Source organism: Bufo bufo, chromosome 3, assembly GCF_905171765.1.
Source record: "Bufo bufo chromosome 3, aBufBuf1.1, whole genome shotgun sequence".
In the NCBI taxonomy this organism is placed as follows: Eukaryota; Metazoa; Chordata; class Amphibia; order Anura; family Bufonidae; genus Bufo; species Bufo bufo.
The window spans coordinates 489,947,169-489,967,557 of record NC_053391.1 but is presented as its reverse complement, the minus strand read 5'-3'; the positions used below and the strand labels follow the sequence as shown (position 1 = coordinate 489,967,557).

The 20,389-nt window shown below is 43.2% G+C and overlaps 1 protein-coding gene and 1 pseudogene across 1 annotated transcript in view; both read right to left on the bottom strand.

Moving 5' to 3' along the window:
* ABCC4 (ATP binding cassette subfamily C member 4) overlaps positions 1-20,389 on the bottom strand; it is a 356,587-nt gene that overhangs the window by 53,663 nt on the left and 282,535 nt on the right. The window contains exon 26 of the mRNA XM_040425312.1: positions 11,854-12,009. Within this exon, the coding sequence (XP_040281246.1) occupies positions 11,854-12,009 (156 nt within the window). The remainder of the gene's footprint in view (positions 1-11,853; positions 12,010-20,389) is intronic.
* On the bottom strand, positions 865-11,842 carry LOC120993142 (annotated as a pseudogene).

The window sequence follows — 20,389 nt, the reverse complement described above, 5'->3', positions numbered from 1 at the left end:
GTTGACAATTATTACACCAGCGTACCCTTTTTCAGGTACCTTTCAGTCAGAAAGACAGTGGCATGTGGCACCATACGCCGCAATCAAAGAGGCATGCCCAAGCCTTTAGTCAACCATAAATGGAAGTCTGGGGAAATAAAGGGCCTTTACAATGGCGACATCTTACTTGAAAAATATCGAGACAAAAAAAAAGATGTCCTCATAATGACATCTATACATCCAGACAATAACATCCATGTTCCTGTGCGCGGCACAAATACCATAGTCTAAGCCTGTCTGCATACAAGATTACAATAAATATATGGGCAAGGTGGACCTCGATGACCAAATGCTGCAGCCCTATAGCGTGGTCAGGAAATCCCGCATTTGGTATAAGAAACTTGCAGCCAACCTTATGCAAGTAGCCCTGTATAATTATTTTGTTATGTTCCAAAAAGCAAGGAACATATCTTGATTTTCAAGAACAAATCATTAAAAATTTTAGATTTGGAGAGCAGAGCCAGGATAGCAGTGGGATAGCGTCATCTAGTCATGCCAGCAGAATTATCCCAGGGCAACATTTCCCATCAGAGGTGCCTCCTACTGCGAAAAAAAGCAGAGCCCAAAAGAGATGTGGGGTCCGTTACAAGAATGGGATATGGCAGGATACCATATATCAATGTGACACCTGTCCAGATAAGCCGATCACAGATGAGGGATTCACATGAGCAGTCAGATGACAGGATTCAATGTAAAAACACAAAACCTGCTGCTCTTCAAATACATAAATTACACCATTATACTGGTAAAGTGGCTGAAAATTTTTAGAAACACCAACTGAAAAAATATATATTTTAGCCCAAAATAAGTAGCAAATAACAGTTTCTAAAGACTAAAAAAACAAAACAAAAACAAAAAAACACATCTGTCCATCCAGTTCAGCCTGTTATCCTGCAAGTTGATCCATAGAAAAGCAAAAAAAAAAGCAATTATAAAAAATGCCCCTGAAGGTGTCCATAGCCTTTAAGATATGACATGTATGACAAAGGCAGTAAAAGGGTAGCAACTTTCTAACTAGTGTTCATTAAACTTTTTCTACCATTTTGCTTGTGCTGAATCTGATAGAGCTCTTCTCCTGTTTCTAAGGACTTTCTCGGCTTTCTTCTCAGCATTAGAGAAAATAGCAGCAGGTTGTATATGGTAGAGAGAGGGAAGAGGATCCATGGAGGGCAGCACACAAATGCTGTAGATGTGGAGGGAAGCGCGCACACACAGGGGAAGTCAGCAGTATCCTGGACTCACAGATTGAATATGTATTACTGGGAGTGAGAGGACCACATGGGAAAAGTCTCAAACTAGAACCAGGATGTAAACTGAGTATCAAGGGGTCTGAAAATAGATGAAGCAGTGAAGACTCCAGAGTTAAACTTGGCTTCACTATAACTTAGTTGAACTAACTTCTAACATAGAAACATAGAATGTGTCGGCATATAAGAACCATTTGGCCTATCTAGTCTGCCCAATATACTGAATACTATGAATAGCCCCTGGCCCTATCTTATATGAAGGATGGCCTTATGCCTATCCCATGCATGCTTAAACTCCTTCACTGTATTTGCAGCTACCACTTCTGCAGGAAGGCTATTCCATGCATCCACTACTCTCAGTAAAGTAATACTTTTTGATATTACTTTTAAACCTTTGCCCCTCTAATTTAAAACTATGTCCTCTTGTAGCAGTTTTTCTTCTTTTAAATATTCTCTCCTCTTTTACCTTGTTGATTCCCTTTATGTATTTAAAAGTTTCTATCATATCCCCTCTGTCCAGTCTTTCTTCCAAGCTATACATGTTAAGGTCCTTTAATCTTTCCTGGTAAGTTTTATCCTGCAATCCATGTACCAGTTTAGTAGCTCTTCTCTGAACTCTCTCCAAAGTATCAATATTCTTCTGGAGATATGGTCTCCAGTACTGCGCACAATACTCCAAATCAGGTCTCACTAGTGCTCTGTAGAGCGGCATGAGCACCTCCCTCTTTCTACTGGTAATGCCTCTCCCTATACACCCAAGCATTCTGCTAGCATTTCCTGCTGCTCTATGACATGGTCTACCTACATTTAAGTCCTCTGAATTAATGATCCCTCAATCACTTTCCTCAGATACTCCTTAAGTATGGTTTCCATTAATTTCCCCACTATTAATGTCAGGCTTACTGGCCTATAGTTGCCCAATTCCTCCCTACTACCTTTCTTGTGAATGGGCACAACATTTGCTAATTTCCAATCTTTTAGGACGACTCCTATTACCAGTGATTTTAATAGCTTGGGTGTATCCCATCAGGCCCCTGTGACTTATTTGTATTAATTTTAGACAGCTACTTTCACACTAGCGTTGTTTGAATCCGGCGTTCATTTCCGTCAACGGAACTGCCCGCCGGATCCGGAAAAACGTGTGAAAACTGATTACATTTGAATCCTGATCAGGATTTTGATCACAATGAAAAAATGCATTGGAAAAAACGGATCCGCCATTTATGGACTTAAACTTTTTTTTCAAATTTTTCGGGTTTAACATGCAAAAGCCGGATCCGTTTTGACGGAACACATGGAGCTAGATCCGGCGTTAATGCAAGTCAATGGGTAAAAGGCCGGATCCGGCGTTCAGTCAAAGTGTTACGGATTTTTGTCCGGAGGTAAAAATACAACATGCTACAGTTTTCTGAAAAGCCTGGTCAAAAAGACTGAACTGAAGACATCCTGATGCACCCTGAACGGATTTCTCTCCATTCAGAATGCATTAGGATAAAACTGATCAGTTCTTTTTTCCGGATTTGAGCCCCTAGGACGGAACTCAGCGCCGGAAAAGAAAAACGCTAGTGTGAAAGTAGCCTTAGAACCTCTTCCTCTGTAAAGACACATGCATCAAAAGATTCATTAGTCTTCCTTCCTAACTGAGGTCCTTTTCCTTAATTTTCCTTTGTAAAAACTGAACAGAAGTATTCATTGAGGCAGTCAGCTAGTTCTTTATCTTCTTGCATATACCTTCCTTCTTTAGTTTTTAATTAGGTAATTCCTTGTTTTAGTTTCCTTTTTTTATTTATGTATCTGAAGAATGTCTTATCGCCTTTTTTCACTGACTGAGCTAATTTATCTTCTGCCTGTGCTTTAGAAGCTCTTATAACTTGCTTGGCCTCTCTCTGCCTAATCTTATAAATTTGCCTGTCATCTTTTTTCTTTTTTTCATAATTACTAAATGCTATATTTTTGTTTTTAATGATTTTGGCCACTTCTGCTGAGTACCACAGTAGGAGGAGGCTGTAGCCCAGAACACTGGAAACACAGCCAAACGAAACTCCGGTCATACTCAAATTAAAAAGGCAGAATATCCCTACACAGCCGATTGCACTAATCCAAAAACATAGCCAAACTGAATCTTACCAGCCAGCAACAAAGTGGCACCAAATGCAAGACAAAAAAACATCGGTCCAGTCAAATCAGTTTCATTCATGATGCTGCCATCTGCTGCTTTTAGAGGGTGTAGCACGGTAAAAGTCTTATGCCAAATGTGGTCAAAATTGATTCCAAGCTCTTCTAATACAGGTGGCTCATCATCAAAACCGCTTCCATACACAGAGTCTGCTGAAGTAGGAGTGTACGTTTGTGTGGGTTGAAAGATCTGTCCTGTGTAAGGCTGCTGTTGGGGAATCATCTCTGGAGGAATAAAGCCACCTTGCTGGGCATAATCATAAGAGTACTGTTTGTTATATTGTGCTCCGCCTTGTGTATTGTAGTTGTAAGCCTGAGAATGATCATCAATACTATAGGTCAGTGATCGCTAACCTTGGCACTCCAGCTGTGGTGAAACTACGACTCCCAGCATGCTCCATTTATTTCTATAGAGTCCTGAGAGCAGCCAAGCAAGGGGGGCATCTTGGGAGTTGTAGTTTTACCACAGCTGGAGTGCCAAGGTTAGCCATCACTGCTATAGGTCGTCTGGTAGAAGTCTTGATTGAAGTTATCAAAGTTTGACATGGCAGCAGCTCTCCCCGCCGCTATCCCGGCAGCACAATCCCGAGTACCACAGTGGTCTCTTCCTTTTTTTGCTTTTACTGACAAGCCTAATGTAATTATCTGTTGCCTTCAATAGTGTTCACTTATAAAGTAGTCCCATTTTTCCTGAACTCCATTGAAACTGTTCCAAACTGATAGGGACTCGTATACCACTAATCTCATTTTAGAGAAGTCAGTTTTTCTAAAATCTTAAACTTTTGTTTTTTCGTGGTCTGACTCAGTCACTCTACTTATAGTAAACCACACTGACTGGTGATCACTAGATCCCAAGCTTTCCCCTACAGTAATATCAGATACCAAATTTCCATTTGTGAATACTAAATCTAAAATGGCCTCCTTCCGGGTTGGCTCCTCCACTACTTGCTGTAGAGATAATCCCAGTAGGGAATTTAGAATATCTGTACTCCTGGCAGAACTAGCTATTTTGGTTTTCCAGTTTACATCAGGAAGATTAAAGTCTCCCATAATGATAACTTCCCCTTTCAATGTCATTTTAGCTATTTCCCCAACTAGTAGATCATCTAATTCTTTGACTTGGCTAGGTGGTCTATATATCAGACCTACACAAGTTACCTTATGATTATCAAGCTGCAACGTAACCCAAACTGACTCTAAATTGGTCTCGCTAACTTGTATTAAATGAGATTTTATGCCATCTTTCACATACAGGGCCACCCCTCCCCCTTTCTTGCCTTCTCTGTCTTTTCTATATAGAGAGAACCCTGGTATTGTTATATCCCAGTCATTACTCCCATTAAACCATGTCTCAGTAACAGCCACTAAATCTATATTCTCAGATGCCATTATAGACTCAAGTTCATTGATCTTATTCCCTAAACGGCAAGCATTTGTAGACAGGACTCTGAGCTTGTCATTTCTTAACCTATGTGCTACTAGTATCTTCTGGCATTGTTCCAGGGGGCAGTCGGACTGCTGGATTATCACTCTTTTGCCCACCTTTCCTAGTTGAAATGCTCCTTAGCAAATACTTTGAACTGTTCACTGAGGACATTTGTTCCCTTGAGAGAATGATGCAAACCATCTTTCTTGTACAGTTCTTTTCCATTCCAATGAGAGCTAACATGAGACACAAAGCCAAACCCTTGGTTCAGACACCATTCACCAAGCCATAAATTGAATTCCTTAATGCGCATCTTCCTGTCATGCTGAAGGTTATGCACAGGCAAAACTGCAGAGAATGAAACAGTTGATGCAACCTCTGGTATATCATTACCAAGTGTGTGAAATGCTTCCTTCACCTTTGAAACCTCATTGCAAGCCAGATCATTTGTCCCAAGATGGACAATAACATCTACCTCCCTTTCCTGCTTTGCTTGCCTAACAATATTAAGGATACGTCGTCTGTCCCTGCTAGCGGTAGAACCAGGGAGACATCTCACAAAACCATTTTCCTCAAACTTTACACCTCTTATGATAGAATCGCCCACCAACAGCTGCTTAATATCAGTCCTCACCTTCTCCTTTTTGTCTTTGGCTGCAGTCTTGCATACTTTAGGCATAGATGATTGTTCCTCACGCACTGTGCCTGAGCCATCCTCCATGTTACTCTTGCGCTCTGAAAGTGCTGCAAATGAATTATGGAGAGCCACAGACTGTGGGACATGTCTTCTATCCCCAACTCTCAGTCTACCAGAACCTACAGTAACCCATCTTTCTAGGGGGCTTCTGTGGCAGTGGCATTGCAACATTCCCAGCCTGAGTTTAACAGTTAATTTTCAAATCTCTGATTCCAAAAATGCAATTTCCTGCTGCATTATGGAGAGCAGTCTACAGATCAGACAGCATCCAAACCTCCGAAGAGTGGAACCTGAAATAAAAGCACAACAATTCCTGCACAGAACCAGGTCTGCCATTTTAAAGAGGGGAAAGATTTTAAACAAACAAATCTTACTTTTTTTTTAGATAGTATCCACCTCCAGATTACCTCCTGAGTATCTCAGATGCACTTATAGAAGCAGCACTTTGAGAATGCAGCAAGCAATAATTAGGCAAGCTAATACTATGTTGCTATATATACACACAATCCCACAAAAGCTCCTCCCCCAACAACAAATTTAACACCTTAATCACCCTATGCTCATTTGCAATCAGGCTCACTTATTTAAAAATATTTTTCCTCATGTTAACTGTGTCCATAATCTCTGGCTTCTGTGTTGTGATTTAAGGTACGTCATCTCATTCGAGAAATATTTTCTAAAACACAGTCCATTTTGTCACATATGGTTTCTCAACCATTTAAAAAAGGTTTCCGAACAATCAGATTTTACAGCTATCCATAGCTTTGTAGATAGATGTCTGGGGGTCTCACTGACCACTAGACAGAGTTGAGAGCACAATAGCACAATGCATGCAAATATATATATCACACACAATATAGAACTATCTATTCTGCAGCTACTACATAGTTATATTGACTAGGCCAAGGCAAAATATCAGATAGGTGAAATATTAGGCTGGATTCAGATGGCCGGGTACAGTATAGAAAAAAACTGTCCATGTGATGGCCCCATTTCCTAGATCAACAGTTTCATTCGGCTGACCTGAATTTGCTGTAGCATAGTTAATGATGCTGTGAGTTCCAGCCTGGCTGTGGGTCTACCGACCCATACTCAAGTGATGCTATGAGTACCGAGTACAGAACAGTACACTCGTAGTCAGACTGGAATTCACAGCATCATAGATCACTGATACAGTAAGCTCGGTATGGAAAATGTGGAGAGACTGTTTTTCCCAAACCACATATGGCCGTCTGACATGAGCCTTAATCACACCCCTTAGTAACACCTAACTATGTTCTGTTGCAAAAAATGAATGGATGGAATAAACTTCCCAAACCAACACAGAACTCCAAGAAACCCTTAGTGGCTCAGTTCTCCGCTTTCCTCACCCCAAACTTAGAGTCAACTATTTTAAAGTAAAAAGCAGGGATTCTGAGCTCCGCTGCTCAAACCTGGGTTCACAATAGAAAATAAATCCTCAAAAACATCAACTTACTGAAGATTAAATGGGGAATTTTCCACACTAGGCCAAGCAGTCTTAAACGTGCACTAATACTAACAACAAACCCAAAGATGCATACTGCTAGAAATAACCGCTTCAGATGATTGGACCTCTAAACAGTCTGAACCAAAGATATAAAGGGAAACCTAACCGCATTTATTTTCAGCAGAAAAAGCATATTGTTCACTAACAAAAGGAAAAAGATTTTTAAGTCTGTCTAGGGTCTTCTTTGAAAATGAAAGGTCACTTGTGCTGGTGAGCAGCTGCCGCTGCACTGTGTGTTAATGAAGCCTTCAATGTGCAGAAACAAAGCTCTGTATTAGGCTACAAAGCATTTGTACTTCCCCACATCTCTACTCATTGACTTTACTTTGGTGATGCAAAAAAAGCAGCAATTAATCAGCGAACTCTAAATCCTTTCGTGTCTAACAATATACACCTCACATCACCATATATCATACTAACAGGACTAAGGCAGAAGACCTAAAAGCACCTGCTTTACACGGGGGGAAACAATAATAAAAAATCACAGATAGATATTACATAGAAATATTTCTAGGCAAGGGTCATAGGTAAATGGTGTACCACTGCCATGTTATGGTGTGTAATGCTTACCCTGCCATGTGATATCACAAGAATTGGCTCCCGTGAAGCAAAGTCTAAAAACAGTCTTGTCCTTAAATTACATTACACTAAGGTTAACAGCCCACATTCCTCACTGTACAAACCACTGCCATCAGGTTAAAGACGGTGACATTTTCTCTCTCTGATAAAGACATCACAGTTACGTGATACTTGGGTGAATGAACAGCAGCAGCCATAGAGATGAGAACATGAAACTGGAGAATACTACACACAACAATTCATGTAAAGTTCACATAGGCTGTACCATCCACGTATCTAAGTGCACCCATCATAGCCCATCTTCTTGACACATTTTGAAACAATGTCTTTTTGTTATATAAATCATTAAAGAACAGAAAATACAAAATTGCTTCGATAAAAAAGTGACAATCTCATCCATATTGGGGCTGTATTGCTAAATGAGCTGTCGGCACCTGATGATATATATACCCTGCAATAGGAGTACTAAAGTAGGCAGGTATAATACAGTACTAGTGTTTTTTCTTTTTCTGGAGGAAGTACCAAGCAGTTTAAAGCATCTGAGCGTGCATACAGAAATGGCCTTCAGCAGCACTGCCCACTGGACGGCAACTCTGGGGTAGGTCAAAACAGTCAACTATCAATGAAGGTAAATGGGGGATGGAAGTCATGCATGCTGAAGTTTGCCAATGACCATCTGGATGATCCAGAGGAGGCATGAGAGAAAGTCATGTGGTCAGATGAGACCAAAGTAGAACTTTTTGGTCTAAACTTCACTCGTCGTGTTTGCAGAAAAAAAAAAAAAAAGGGATGAGTTGCATCCCAAGAACACCATCGCTACTGTGAAGCTTGGGGTGCTAACATCATGCTTTGGGGGTGCTTTTCTGCGAAAGGGACAGGACGACTGCACTGTATTAGGCCTCCTGCACACGAATGTGTGCTGCCCGTTGCCGTATTGCGGACCGCATTTGCAGATCCGCAATACACGGGCGCCTTTCCATGGGCATTCCGCATCATGGATGCAGACCTATTCACTTCAATGGGTCCGCAAATCCGGAGATGCGGAATGGTGCACAACGGAAGCATGGAACAGAATCCTACGGAAGCACTACGGAGTGCTTCCGTGGGGTTTCGTCCCGTACTTCTGTTACGCAAAAAGATAGAACATGTCTTCTCTTTTTGTGGAACGGGCGGATCACTGACCTATTAAAGTGAATGGGTACGCGATCCGCTGCGGCTGCCCCACGGTCGGTGTTCGTGTGCACCCCGTGTCCGTGCTGCACATTCGTGTGCAGGAGGCCTTAAAGGGGTTCTGTCGTTTGTTTAAACTGATGATCTATCCTCTGGATAGATCATCAGCATCTGATCGGCGGGGGTCCGACACCCGCCGATCAGCTGTTTGAGAAGGCAGCGGCGCTCCAGCAGCGCCGCGGCCTTCTCACTGTTTACCGCTGACTCAGTGACGTCATGACTAGTATCAACTGGCCTGGGCGGGGCTAAGCTCCATTCAAGTAAACGGAGCTTAGCCCCGCCCAAGCCAGTTGATACTAGTCGGGATGGGGCCATTTATTGTGAGATTTTGAGCAACAACCTCCTTCCCTCAGTCAGAGCATTGAAGATGGGTCGTGGCTGGGTCTTCCAACATGAAAACGACCCGAAGCGCACAGCGAGGATAACCAAGGAGTGGCTCTGTAAGAAGCATATCAAGGTTCTGGACTGGCCTAGCCAGTCTCCAGACCTAAATCCAATAGAACATCTTTGGAGGGAGCTGAAACTCTGTGTTGCTCAGTGTCAGCCCCGAAACCTGACAGATCTAGGGGAGATCTGTGTGGAGGAGTGGGCCAAAATCCCTGTTGGAGTGTGTGCAAACCTGGTCAATAACTACAGGAAACGTTTGACCTCTGTAATTGCAAACAAAGGCTTCTGTACCAAATATTAACACTGATTTTCTCAGGTGTTCAAATACTTATGTTCAGCAGTGCAAGACAAGAAAATTCTTTAAAAATCATACAATGTTATTTCCTGAATTTTATATTTTTTATTCTGTCTCTCAGAGTGGGAATGGACCTACAATGTGAATTTCCGACCCCTCCATGATCTCTAAGTGGGAGCACTTGCAAAATCTCAGGGTGTTCAAATACTTCTGTTCCTCACTGTATCCTAAGTACTTCTAAGGATGTGCAAGTCAATCTGCAACTCAGTCTCCAGAATGTACCATCAGGTGATTTAGTTTTCCCTACCCTCCTGCGCATGAGATTGCATAGGCAATTATGATAGTACAACAATGTCTCTCTGTCACTTAAAGGGGTTGTCCGGTTGCATAGACCACAGCAGGGGACAGGAAGAGAGAAGGGAGATGACACGTGCGTACAATCAGATATTGATGACCCATCATAAGGATAGTGTCACGACCATAGTCATGGGCGTGACTCCTGATCCGCATGCAGTTGCCTGCGGTTTGGTTTTTGTCAATCACATTGTGAGGGCGGCTGGATTGTTGCCTCACATGAGGTTGCCGCTGGCAACATGTTTGTACTTGGCAGTATAGCAGCCTGAGCTGTTGCTAGGCAGCTTACTGCAATCTGCATGCGGTTGCACCTGGCAACCTGTCTTTGTAGGTGTGCATGAGGTTTGGGTGTGTGCACTGTGACATTTTCCCTTCACTTGTGGCTGCCCGAGGCAACGTGTTGTATTGTGTACATGTGGTGGCAGTGTCTCGGCCTTCTGGCTGACTCCCAGGACACGGTTGTCACGCATGTCGTTGCCTGCGGTAACAGCTGCAGTGTGATAAGTGTTTGTACACTTCCCCTGTATGTGGCTGTTTTCCCTTGCCTGGTGTAGGAAGGGTTAACTCCCTTCTGTGTGTGTGAACACTGGGTGTATCTGCGTGGGTGTGGCTACATGGGCTATTTAGCCTCTGCTGAGAGCAGTAGTCAGAGGGGTACTTCAGCCATGGTCTGCTGGAGTCGACCTCCTACTTTATACCATCTGCCAGTGAGGGCCACCCTTGTGGTCATAGATGTTTATACGTTAAGTTGATGTTGTATTCCTTTTGTTATTTAATGCAGCTATGGATCTGGGTTCCTGTGTGTGTGTGTTGGCTGTGTCCATTTAAGTATGGTGTGGACATCAGCGTGTCAGCACAGGGATCCAGTCAGCAAGGCTGTGGCACGTAGGTGGAACTAGTGCAGTTCACCTGCCATATCCATAGGTCTGTTTTTGGTACCCCTTTTCCTTGAAGCTTAGCCAGTGAGACTCCTGTTCCTCCGTGCCTAGGAGGAACAGGTCATCTTACCCTGCTCCTTGTTCCAGGGAAATCCTGAGGGCTAGCAGGAATTATTAGGTTCCGATGTATGAGCCCTCCCACCATCAGGGTTGGCTCCTATGGTTAGGAGTCAGGGTCAGATTAGGGACGCGATAGGAGGTGACCTGCTCCCTAATTCTGTCGTCCTGGCCGAGCAGCCACTTACATCTTCTGGCATCGCACGGCTGAGGGTTTTCCCCATCCTCAGCCGTGACAGATAGGTCATCAATAGTAAAAGCCCGGACAACTCATTTAAAGGGGTTGTCCCGCTTCAGAGCTGAACCCGGATATACCTCCATTTTCACCCAGGCAGCTGCCCTGACTTGAGCATTGGAGCAGTTCATGCTCCGATGCTCTCCTTTGCCCTGCGCTAAATCGCGCAAGGCATTTTCTGGAGTTCCGGTAACGAACCGGGCTCTCCATGGGGCTGCCAGGAAGCCCGGTGACGTCACCGGCACTGATGGGCAGGCTTTAGTGCTGCCCCAGCCAGAAAAACAGAGAGGGCAGCGCTAAAGCACACCCATCAGAGCCGGTGACGTCACCGAACACACTGCTGGGCGGAAGCTTCTCCCGGCAGTGTTTTATTGTAAACAAAAGAGCCCTTGCCCTGTGCGATCTAGCGTAGGGCAAGGGAGCGCATCAGAGCATGAGATGCTAACATTAGGGGGGCTGCCTGGATGAAAATATGGGTATATCCGGGATCAGCTCTGAACCCGGACAACCCCTTTAAGACATGAGACTTTTTTAGAAGAAAGCAGGCCAAAGTGCATTGTGCGACACCATGCTGTAATTTGTGGCGGGTTACATACATATTCCTCAAGGCCATATACTGGCATAACATTGAAATCACAGGTTTTACAAGCTCCAATAAAAACATACCTGCGGTATAATGGACATGTTTTTCCTCAAATCATGTAGGCCTAAGTCTGACGTCAAAACTCTATCAATCCAAATTTTTCCTTCAGGTTCAGCAAGACGGAATAGAGCAGCAATGAGGGAACTCTTTCCAGCTCCAGTTCTTCCAACTATTCCAACCTGTAAAGCAGTTAGGATCATTAGTCAAAGAATAAACACACACACACACACATTATATATATATATATATATATATATATATATATATATATATATATATATATATATATATATATATACACCGTATTTTTTTCGCTTTATAAGACGCACTTGATGATAAGACGCACCTAGGTTTTTGAGGAGGAAAATAAGAAAAAAAATTTTTTTAACGAAAAGGTGTGCTTTTGGTGGGTTGTGAAGTATTGGTGGTCTGTGGATGACACTATTATAGGGGATCTGTGGGTGACACTGTTATGGAGGGGATCTGTATATGACACACTTATGGGGGATCTGTGGATGACACTGTTATGGGGGATCTGTGGATGACACTGTTATGGGGGATCTGTGGATGACACTGTTATGGGGGATCTGTGGATGACACACTTATAGGGGGGATCTGTGGATGACACACTTATGGGGGGGATCTGTGGATGACACACTTATGGGGGATCTGTGGATGACACTGTTATAGGGGATCTGTGGATGACACACTGTTATGAGGGATCTGTGGATGACACTTATGTGATTATAACACCCATCATCCTAAAGAATACACTGATGTACTGTACATTGGTGTATTCTCAAGCATGAGGGGAGTTATAGTCAGATTAAATATAAACACGATCCAGGGACTGTTCTGTAATTGGCAGGTGTTTATATTAAATATGACTATAACCCTCTCATCCATAGGAATCCACTCATATACTACAGTACATGGGTGGATTCCTATGGATGAGGGGGATTATAGTCATATTTAATATAAACACATGCCAATTACAGAACAATCCCTGGGCAGTGTTTATATTAAATACTATAACCCCCCTCATCCATAGGAATCCACTCATACACTGCAGTACATGGGGGGTGTATGAGCAGAGAGCAGCAGGGCTGGCAGGCACAATAACAGAGGAGCTGGAGCACACAGTGTGACAGGCATCCAGCTCATAGACGAGAAGACCGGGACTCTGGAGCTCAGGTCAGTGCCGGGGTCCCCCGGCAGCAGCTGGAGGGGACAGGGAGGAGAAGATTATACATACTGGAGCTGCAGGCTCCGGTCCCGGGTGCGCGCGCGGGCTGGCAGCCGAAGGAGGGGACAAGGGGAAAAATTTTCATTTACAGGAACAGAGGACTCCTGTGCCGGCTGCGTACCGGATGTGCGGGCTGGCGGCTGGAGGAGGGGACAGGGGGAAAAATTTTCACTTACGGGAACAGAGGACTCCTGCGCTGGCGGCTGGAGGAGGGGACAGGGGGAAAACACTTACTTACTGGAGCTGTGGGCTCCCGTCCCGGGCGCTGGCGGCAGTGGAGCATAAGTGAAGCCGCCAGCCTGCGGTCTTGTTAAGGAAGCGCGGGCTGGCAGCATAAGTGAAGCCGCCAGCCTGCGGTCTTGTTAAGGAAGCGCGGGCTGGCAGCAGAAGACTTCAGTGAAGCCGCCAGCCCACCGAACAGTTTAATGGCCACCTAATTTGCATCGCATTCGTTTTATAAGACGCAGTGACTTTTTCCCTCCAATTTGGAGGGAAAAAAAGTGCGTCTTATAAAACAAAAAATACGGTATATATATATATATATATATATATATATATATATATATATATATATATAAAAAATATATAAAATGGGAAAACAAATGGCGGCAGTGGCAAAACACAATGTGGGTGCTAAGTCCAGGGATGTAGCAGCTTACCCCGTATGATAAGGACGAAAAACGGACAGCACTCCAGGTAAAAAGTAGTGGTGTTTATTCACCCATGTGGATGGCAACGTTTCAGCTCATACAAGAGTATGTGTGTATATATATATATATATATATATATATATATATATATATATATACACACACACACACACACACACACACACACACACACAGGGATACTGATATTGTAAGTGAATTTTGGAAACTTCAGCTTGTTCTGTATCCAACATATGCAGTTTTCAAGTTATCAGATTTAGGGTGGTATGACATGGCTTCTCTAACCATCCATTTTTTTCTAATGTTTTGTAGGTCATTTAATGAGTTACAAGAAAAACTGTAACCCTAAATGTATAAATGGCAGTAGCTACAAATTATCTCCACATTAAAATAAATGTTTAGCATGTGCATGATCATAATCACAGCAATTAAAGGCTATGTACACCTTCGAAGGCAATTTTTTATGATTGCATGTTACTAATTTTGGGCTAAAAATCATTTTTTTAATTGGTCTTCATTAAAAATATTGAGCTAGTGGCAAAGGGTTAACAGTTTTTCTTGCTGTGTGAATTGTACTTTTTACTTTCACTTTGTGCAGGTCATCTAATAACCCTTCTCTCTAATTTAGTAAGAGGTCAAACACTTATTTAAGCCACATTCTTATCAGTAAGATGAGTGCTTATAATGTCAGGGAGCAGAGACAAGGAACTGTCAGTTTCGCTGGCTGACATTCAGATCCCTCTATAACATCATCTCAGCCCTGTATAGAAAAAGGGTTCTATATTTGTAATAAAGTGATTTTTAGCTTAAAATGAGTGCAGTGCCATAATATAAAATAAGCCTTTAAAAATCATAATGGACAAAAAATATATTTTTAATTCCATAGACTAATAAGCATCACTGAAGAGCATGCATTCATATACCCGTATATGCCGGCGTATAAGACTACTGGGCGTATAAGACGACCCCCAACTTTTACACTGAAAATATAGAGTTTGGGATATACTCGCCGTATAAGACTACCCCTTTTTCAACACACAGCAGTACATTACTGCATCCCACCACCATCCCTGGGTACCACTGCAATCCCTGCATCCCACCACCATCCCTAGATACCACCACCATCCCTGCATCCCACCACCTTCCTTGTCCTCCCTCCCTGCCTCCCAGACCCTAAACATGTGCCACCTATACCCTGAACATGTTTTTGTTATGTTATTCTTCATATTCACATTCACATATGCACATCTGCGCCGCATATAGATACGCCGCACGGAGTTCTCGCACATGTGCAGGAGCGAGATGCGAGCGGCCGTGAGGATCCCGTGTATCCACGCTCGCCGCATGAAATCTCGCACATGCGTAGGAGCGAGATGCGAGCGGCCGGGAGGATGGCGGTACAAGGAGCATACAAGGTACAGAGCAGGGGGGAGGCATACAAGGTACAGAGCAGGGGGCGGTATACAAGGTACAGCGCGGGGGGGGCATATGCAGTGGGTTACATCGCAGCTCTCAGCTGCTGGGGATACAAGGCAATAGCCTGGGCTCTCTCTGTTGATAATTCGGGCGTCCCGGCACTGCAGCGCCCGCCATACCCGGCGTATAAGACGACACCCGACTTTTGAGAAGATTTTCATGTGTTAAAAAGTAGTCTTATACGCAGGAATATACAGTATGTCAAAATGGTATGGGGTAAGTAAACAGTGTAACATCTTAAACCAACATAAGAGCCTGGTCTGTTGCTTCTATATTTCATCTCTGGATGGCCACAAGAACCGGTGGTTAGGGTCAGAATCACAGAAACACTGTCTTCCACTTAGTCCAGTTGTTGTCCTTTGTGTGGATTCCACAAGCAGACAGAAACCACCAAAATTTCATGAGCAATACATGTGAATAGGGATAGGGCTGAAGTGATTACTCAAATCAATTGAGTAACTCGACACAAAAAAATTGGTACCGCGTGACCACGGAGTGTGAATGAAGCTATTGCTATTACTGGGCACCGCGCACTATGACCTGATGCTGTGTGATGTCAGGTCCCAGGGCATCGCATGAAGAGGACAGTGGAAGAGCTGTGGACTGTCTGTGGCGCCCCTAGCATTAAAGGTAAGTATTGATTTGACTGGTGCTGGGGACTGATGGCTAGGAGGGGTAGTGGGGGAGCTGATGGCATTGGCAGAGGAATTGATGGCACAGGGGAGGGGGAACTGATGGCAGTAATGACTGATGGCATGAGGGGGGGAGGGAAACTGATGGCAGGGTAAAGGGGACTGATGACAGTGGGGGCTGATGATGGCATGGGGGGGGGCTGATGAGTTTTTAGAGAAAACGTTCTTTTAATTCATTTTTTCTTATTAGAGTACTCTAATTGTTGGATTAAGTCAGTAGAATATTTCATTACTAAAATAATTGATAGCTGCAGCCCTAAATGGGGTATTTTGCACTCCATTCACGCACTGCAGAAAATACTCACTCGGAACAAGTTTAACCCATTTTAAAATCCATGGCATTATTCATTAGTAATGAGGATTCCACTGTGAAAAAAAAAACAGATTAGCTCCACTGAATTGTGATGGGGCTAATCCATTTGCAGATCCACTGGCCAATCTATGGCAGAAATCAGTTTCAGCTGTATATTTCTAATGCAGATTATCTTAAAATGTGAATGATATGCCGACAAACCCATGTCATGAGAACATGGCTTTATGCCTGGAATAATACATATAAAATAACATTTTAATATCAAGTAGCCGTTGCTTCTGCATTCGGATGGTTGCGATGAAAAACTATGACATAATTGATAACAATGGCCCGATTTACTAATGTGTTTGTGCCTATGCTCAAAAAAGGTTTTCCAACTTGTTCCAAATGGAGTGTGGATTATTGTAAAGTGATGGAATTTTACAGGAATTTTACAGTTTTGAGCCAAAATTTCACCACAATTCTGCTATAAAATTCTGTCTCAAAGTAATTCAACCAATATTAAGTCTGCATAGACTCTCTAGCTATATACTGTACCTATCATCCAGCCTAAGCCACTGTGAAAAAAAATGGTGCAGGTTCAGACAGCCTGTGAAAGTTTACGCTATTGATAGAAATAGAAAATCTGGCCCACTCGGGCAGATTTACGAAGACTGATGATTAAAAGGGTTATCCCATGACTAATATAAAAAATAAAAATAAGACATCATATAATACAGTCTCTTTCTAACACAGATCTCCACATTCATTGCTCTGTAAAGATTTACATTAAGCGGACAGCTCAAGGGAGTGTCTTTTCTGCTGCAGCTCAGGGGCGTGTCCATGCTCTCCCTATCACAACTCAGGAGGCAGATACATTTTATTGAAAAACTCTGTGGCTATGTAAAAAATTTTACTTCATGCAATTGCAAAAAAATTCTGATACAGGTTGCTGGAGTAAGATGCCCCAAATTTTATAAAGATGCACCGGACTCTTAATAAATTTGGTGGACCTTCTGGCAGTCCAAGAGCCGGAAATGTGCACCTTCTGGCAGTCCAGAGCCGGAAATTCAAATCTACACCACTATTTTCTGCATATTCCTGTATGTAGATCACTTGTAACGGTGACCTAAAATAGTAAGCGGCCATCGTATTACTGTTAGCAGAGGCATGCAAGGAAACTTAACTTACATCAAGTGTTCCCTGTTGCTCCGACACTCAACAGTGAAACTAAACAAATACATTTAGCCCCCTGGAAGACCTTTAGACCCCTGGAAGAATCTTTAAAGTCAGCACTTTAAAAATTATGCCCACTCACAAGTACAACGGACACCATAGCCGTCAGGTTTCTGCTGTTTCAAACAGTAGAGGAACGTGGGGTAATGCCTGCAATCGGCCTTATGGCCTCAGGCACCGTGGTCAAACGTGACCATGACATCTGAGTGGTGAAGATACTGGAGCTGTGTGCTCCTGTGTTCGTAACCGCCACCCCCGGCTGAGATCGGGAAACCTCTTACATTACATGATCGGTATCGGATCCTCAAGCAGTCCAGTCTATCACTGGTATTTTTCAATACAGGCCTACAAGTGGCAGCAGTGTAGTAGAATATAGTGAACGCAATACACAATCTAAGGCCTATTGCACACGACCGTATGGCTTTTTCAGTGTTTTGCGGTCCGTTTTTCACGGATCCGTTGTTCCGTTTTTTGTTTCCGTTTCTGTTCCGTTTTTCCGTTCCGTTTTTCCGTATGGCATATACAGTATACAGTAATTACATAGATAAAATTGGGCTGGGCATAACATTTTCAATAGATGGTTCAGCAAAAAACGATGCATTTCCGTATGTGTTATGTTTTTTTGGCGGACCCATTGACTTGAATGGAGCCACGGACCGAGATTTCCGGGCAATAATAGGACATGTTCTATGTTAAAACGGAACGGAAAAACGGAAATACGGAAACGGAATGCATACGGAGTACATTCAGTTTTTTTTGCGGAACCATTGAAATGAATGGTTCCGTATACGGAACGCAAAAAACGGCCAGTAAACGGGGAAAAAAAACGGCCGTGTGCAGGAGGCCTAACAGTTCTGGTTATAGACACATAGTGTGACTTACAAAAAGGTTAAAAAAATACATTTTATTAAAAAAAAATTATAATAATAAAAAAATATCCCCATCACTGCATCAGAAAACTCCCGTGCTATTAAAATATTTATCCCGAACAGAAAATGGCATAAGAAAATTTAAAATAGCTAATTTTCCATTTTCTGTCACTTCACCTCCCCCAAAAAAACGGAATAAAAAGTGATCACACACACTCCAAGATGGTATCATTGAAAAGTACAGATCACACCACAAAAAATTAGCCCTCACACAGCTCCCTAGATGTAAATATGAAAAAAGTTTATTTAAATTTTTTTATAGTCAGGCAGAAAGTGAAAAAAGGGCCATGATATCTACTAAACATGCCCTACACTGCCATGTACTAATATTGTAACGTCAGGACCAGTGAAAGGCCCTCTTTAATTCACATTAAATCCAGAGTAAGGCCTATTGCACACGACCGTATGGCTTTTTCAGTGTTTTGCGATCCGTTTTTCACGGATCCGTTGTTCCGTTTTTTGTTTCCGTTGTGTTTCCGTTTCTGTTCCGTTTTTCCGTTCCGTTTTTCCGTATGGCATATACAGTATACAGTAATTACATAGATAAAATTGGGCTGGGCATAACATTTTCAATAGATGGTTCAGCAAAAAACGGAACGGAAATGGAAGACATACGGATGCATTTCCGTATGTGTTCCGTTTTTTTGCGGACCCATTGACTTGAATGGAGCCACGGACTGTGATTTGCAGGCAATAATAGGACATGTTCTATGTTAAAACGGAACGGAAAAACGGAAATACGGAAACGGAATGCATACGGACTACATTCCGTTTTTTTTGCGGAACCATTGAAATGAATGGTTCCGTATACGGACCGTATACGGAACGCAAAAAACGTCCAGTAAACGGGAAAAAAAAACGTCCGTGTGCAATAGGCCTAACAGACATTTAATGCAAGACCACATATTAAGCTGTCTCAGACCTTCATCAAGTTGTAACTAGTAGGATGGCTTGAATTGTCAGCAGCCTGTTTATGTATTTTATCTATTAATATATTATATTTATACATTAAAGGATAACTGTCACACTTAGACCCTCATTTAAATTTTCATATATGTAGTTACTAATAACATGATATTCCAGAATCAGTTACTATTAGACTGACTTACCCCATATTTAATAAGATTCAGCCCTTAGCAACCAGTCTGCATAAAACTGCAATTTCACTATTCAGTTAAGATGGCCGCCACTGCCCTCACCCTGAGGCTAATCCCGCCTGCCCTCACTAGCCAGTAACAATAGCCCCACAAAAGTGTCAGTAACCAGAGCCCTCCCCACTAAAGGGTTAATCTCCTGCAGCACAAAGGGGTCCTCTTACCACATGTTGCTTTCATTTATACACTGAGCAGATGGCAGATCTCCCTTCCCTGGTCTGCGCTGGTTCAACTCTGCCTTCTCCAGCTCTGCTGAGTGAGGGAGCGTCTGCCAAGCGCAGGGACAGGGAGAAGTGCACACAGCCCAGGCACTGTTATCAGCTGCTGGGGAGGACATGGCTTTAATCATTTACTTACAGTCCCTGGCTGTCAGTAATCTGACCTTGCACGCAGCGTGCTCGTCTATCAACAGATAGACGGACCATGCCTAGCAACCCAATTTTAAGCACAGGTAAAAGTAGGCAGTACAGGGAACAAAAATGTGGAATTAAGGGGTTATTGAATACACAGTGAAAAGTTGAAATAGGGCCACCAAGGAGATATTAACCCCTAAAGGACATAGGACGTACCGGTATGCCCTATTTCCCGAGTCCTTAAGGACCAAGGACGTACCGGTACGTCCTGACTTAAAATCGGAATTCCGGCGCCGCGGGGGTTAATCGGAACGGGACGCCAGCTGAAATCATTCAGCCGGCATCCCGTAACAACGCAGGGGGGGGGGGGGGCATTTGACCCCCCCGTATCGGCGATCGCACAAAACTGCAGGTCAATTTTTTTTTTCTGCGTGCGCTGACTGGCCGGCACTTTTTAGCGTCCGTCCACTGTTAGCGCATCGCCCGCCCCACCACCCCACATCAGCGTTGTAC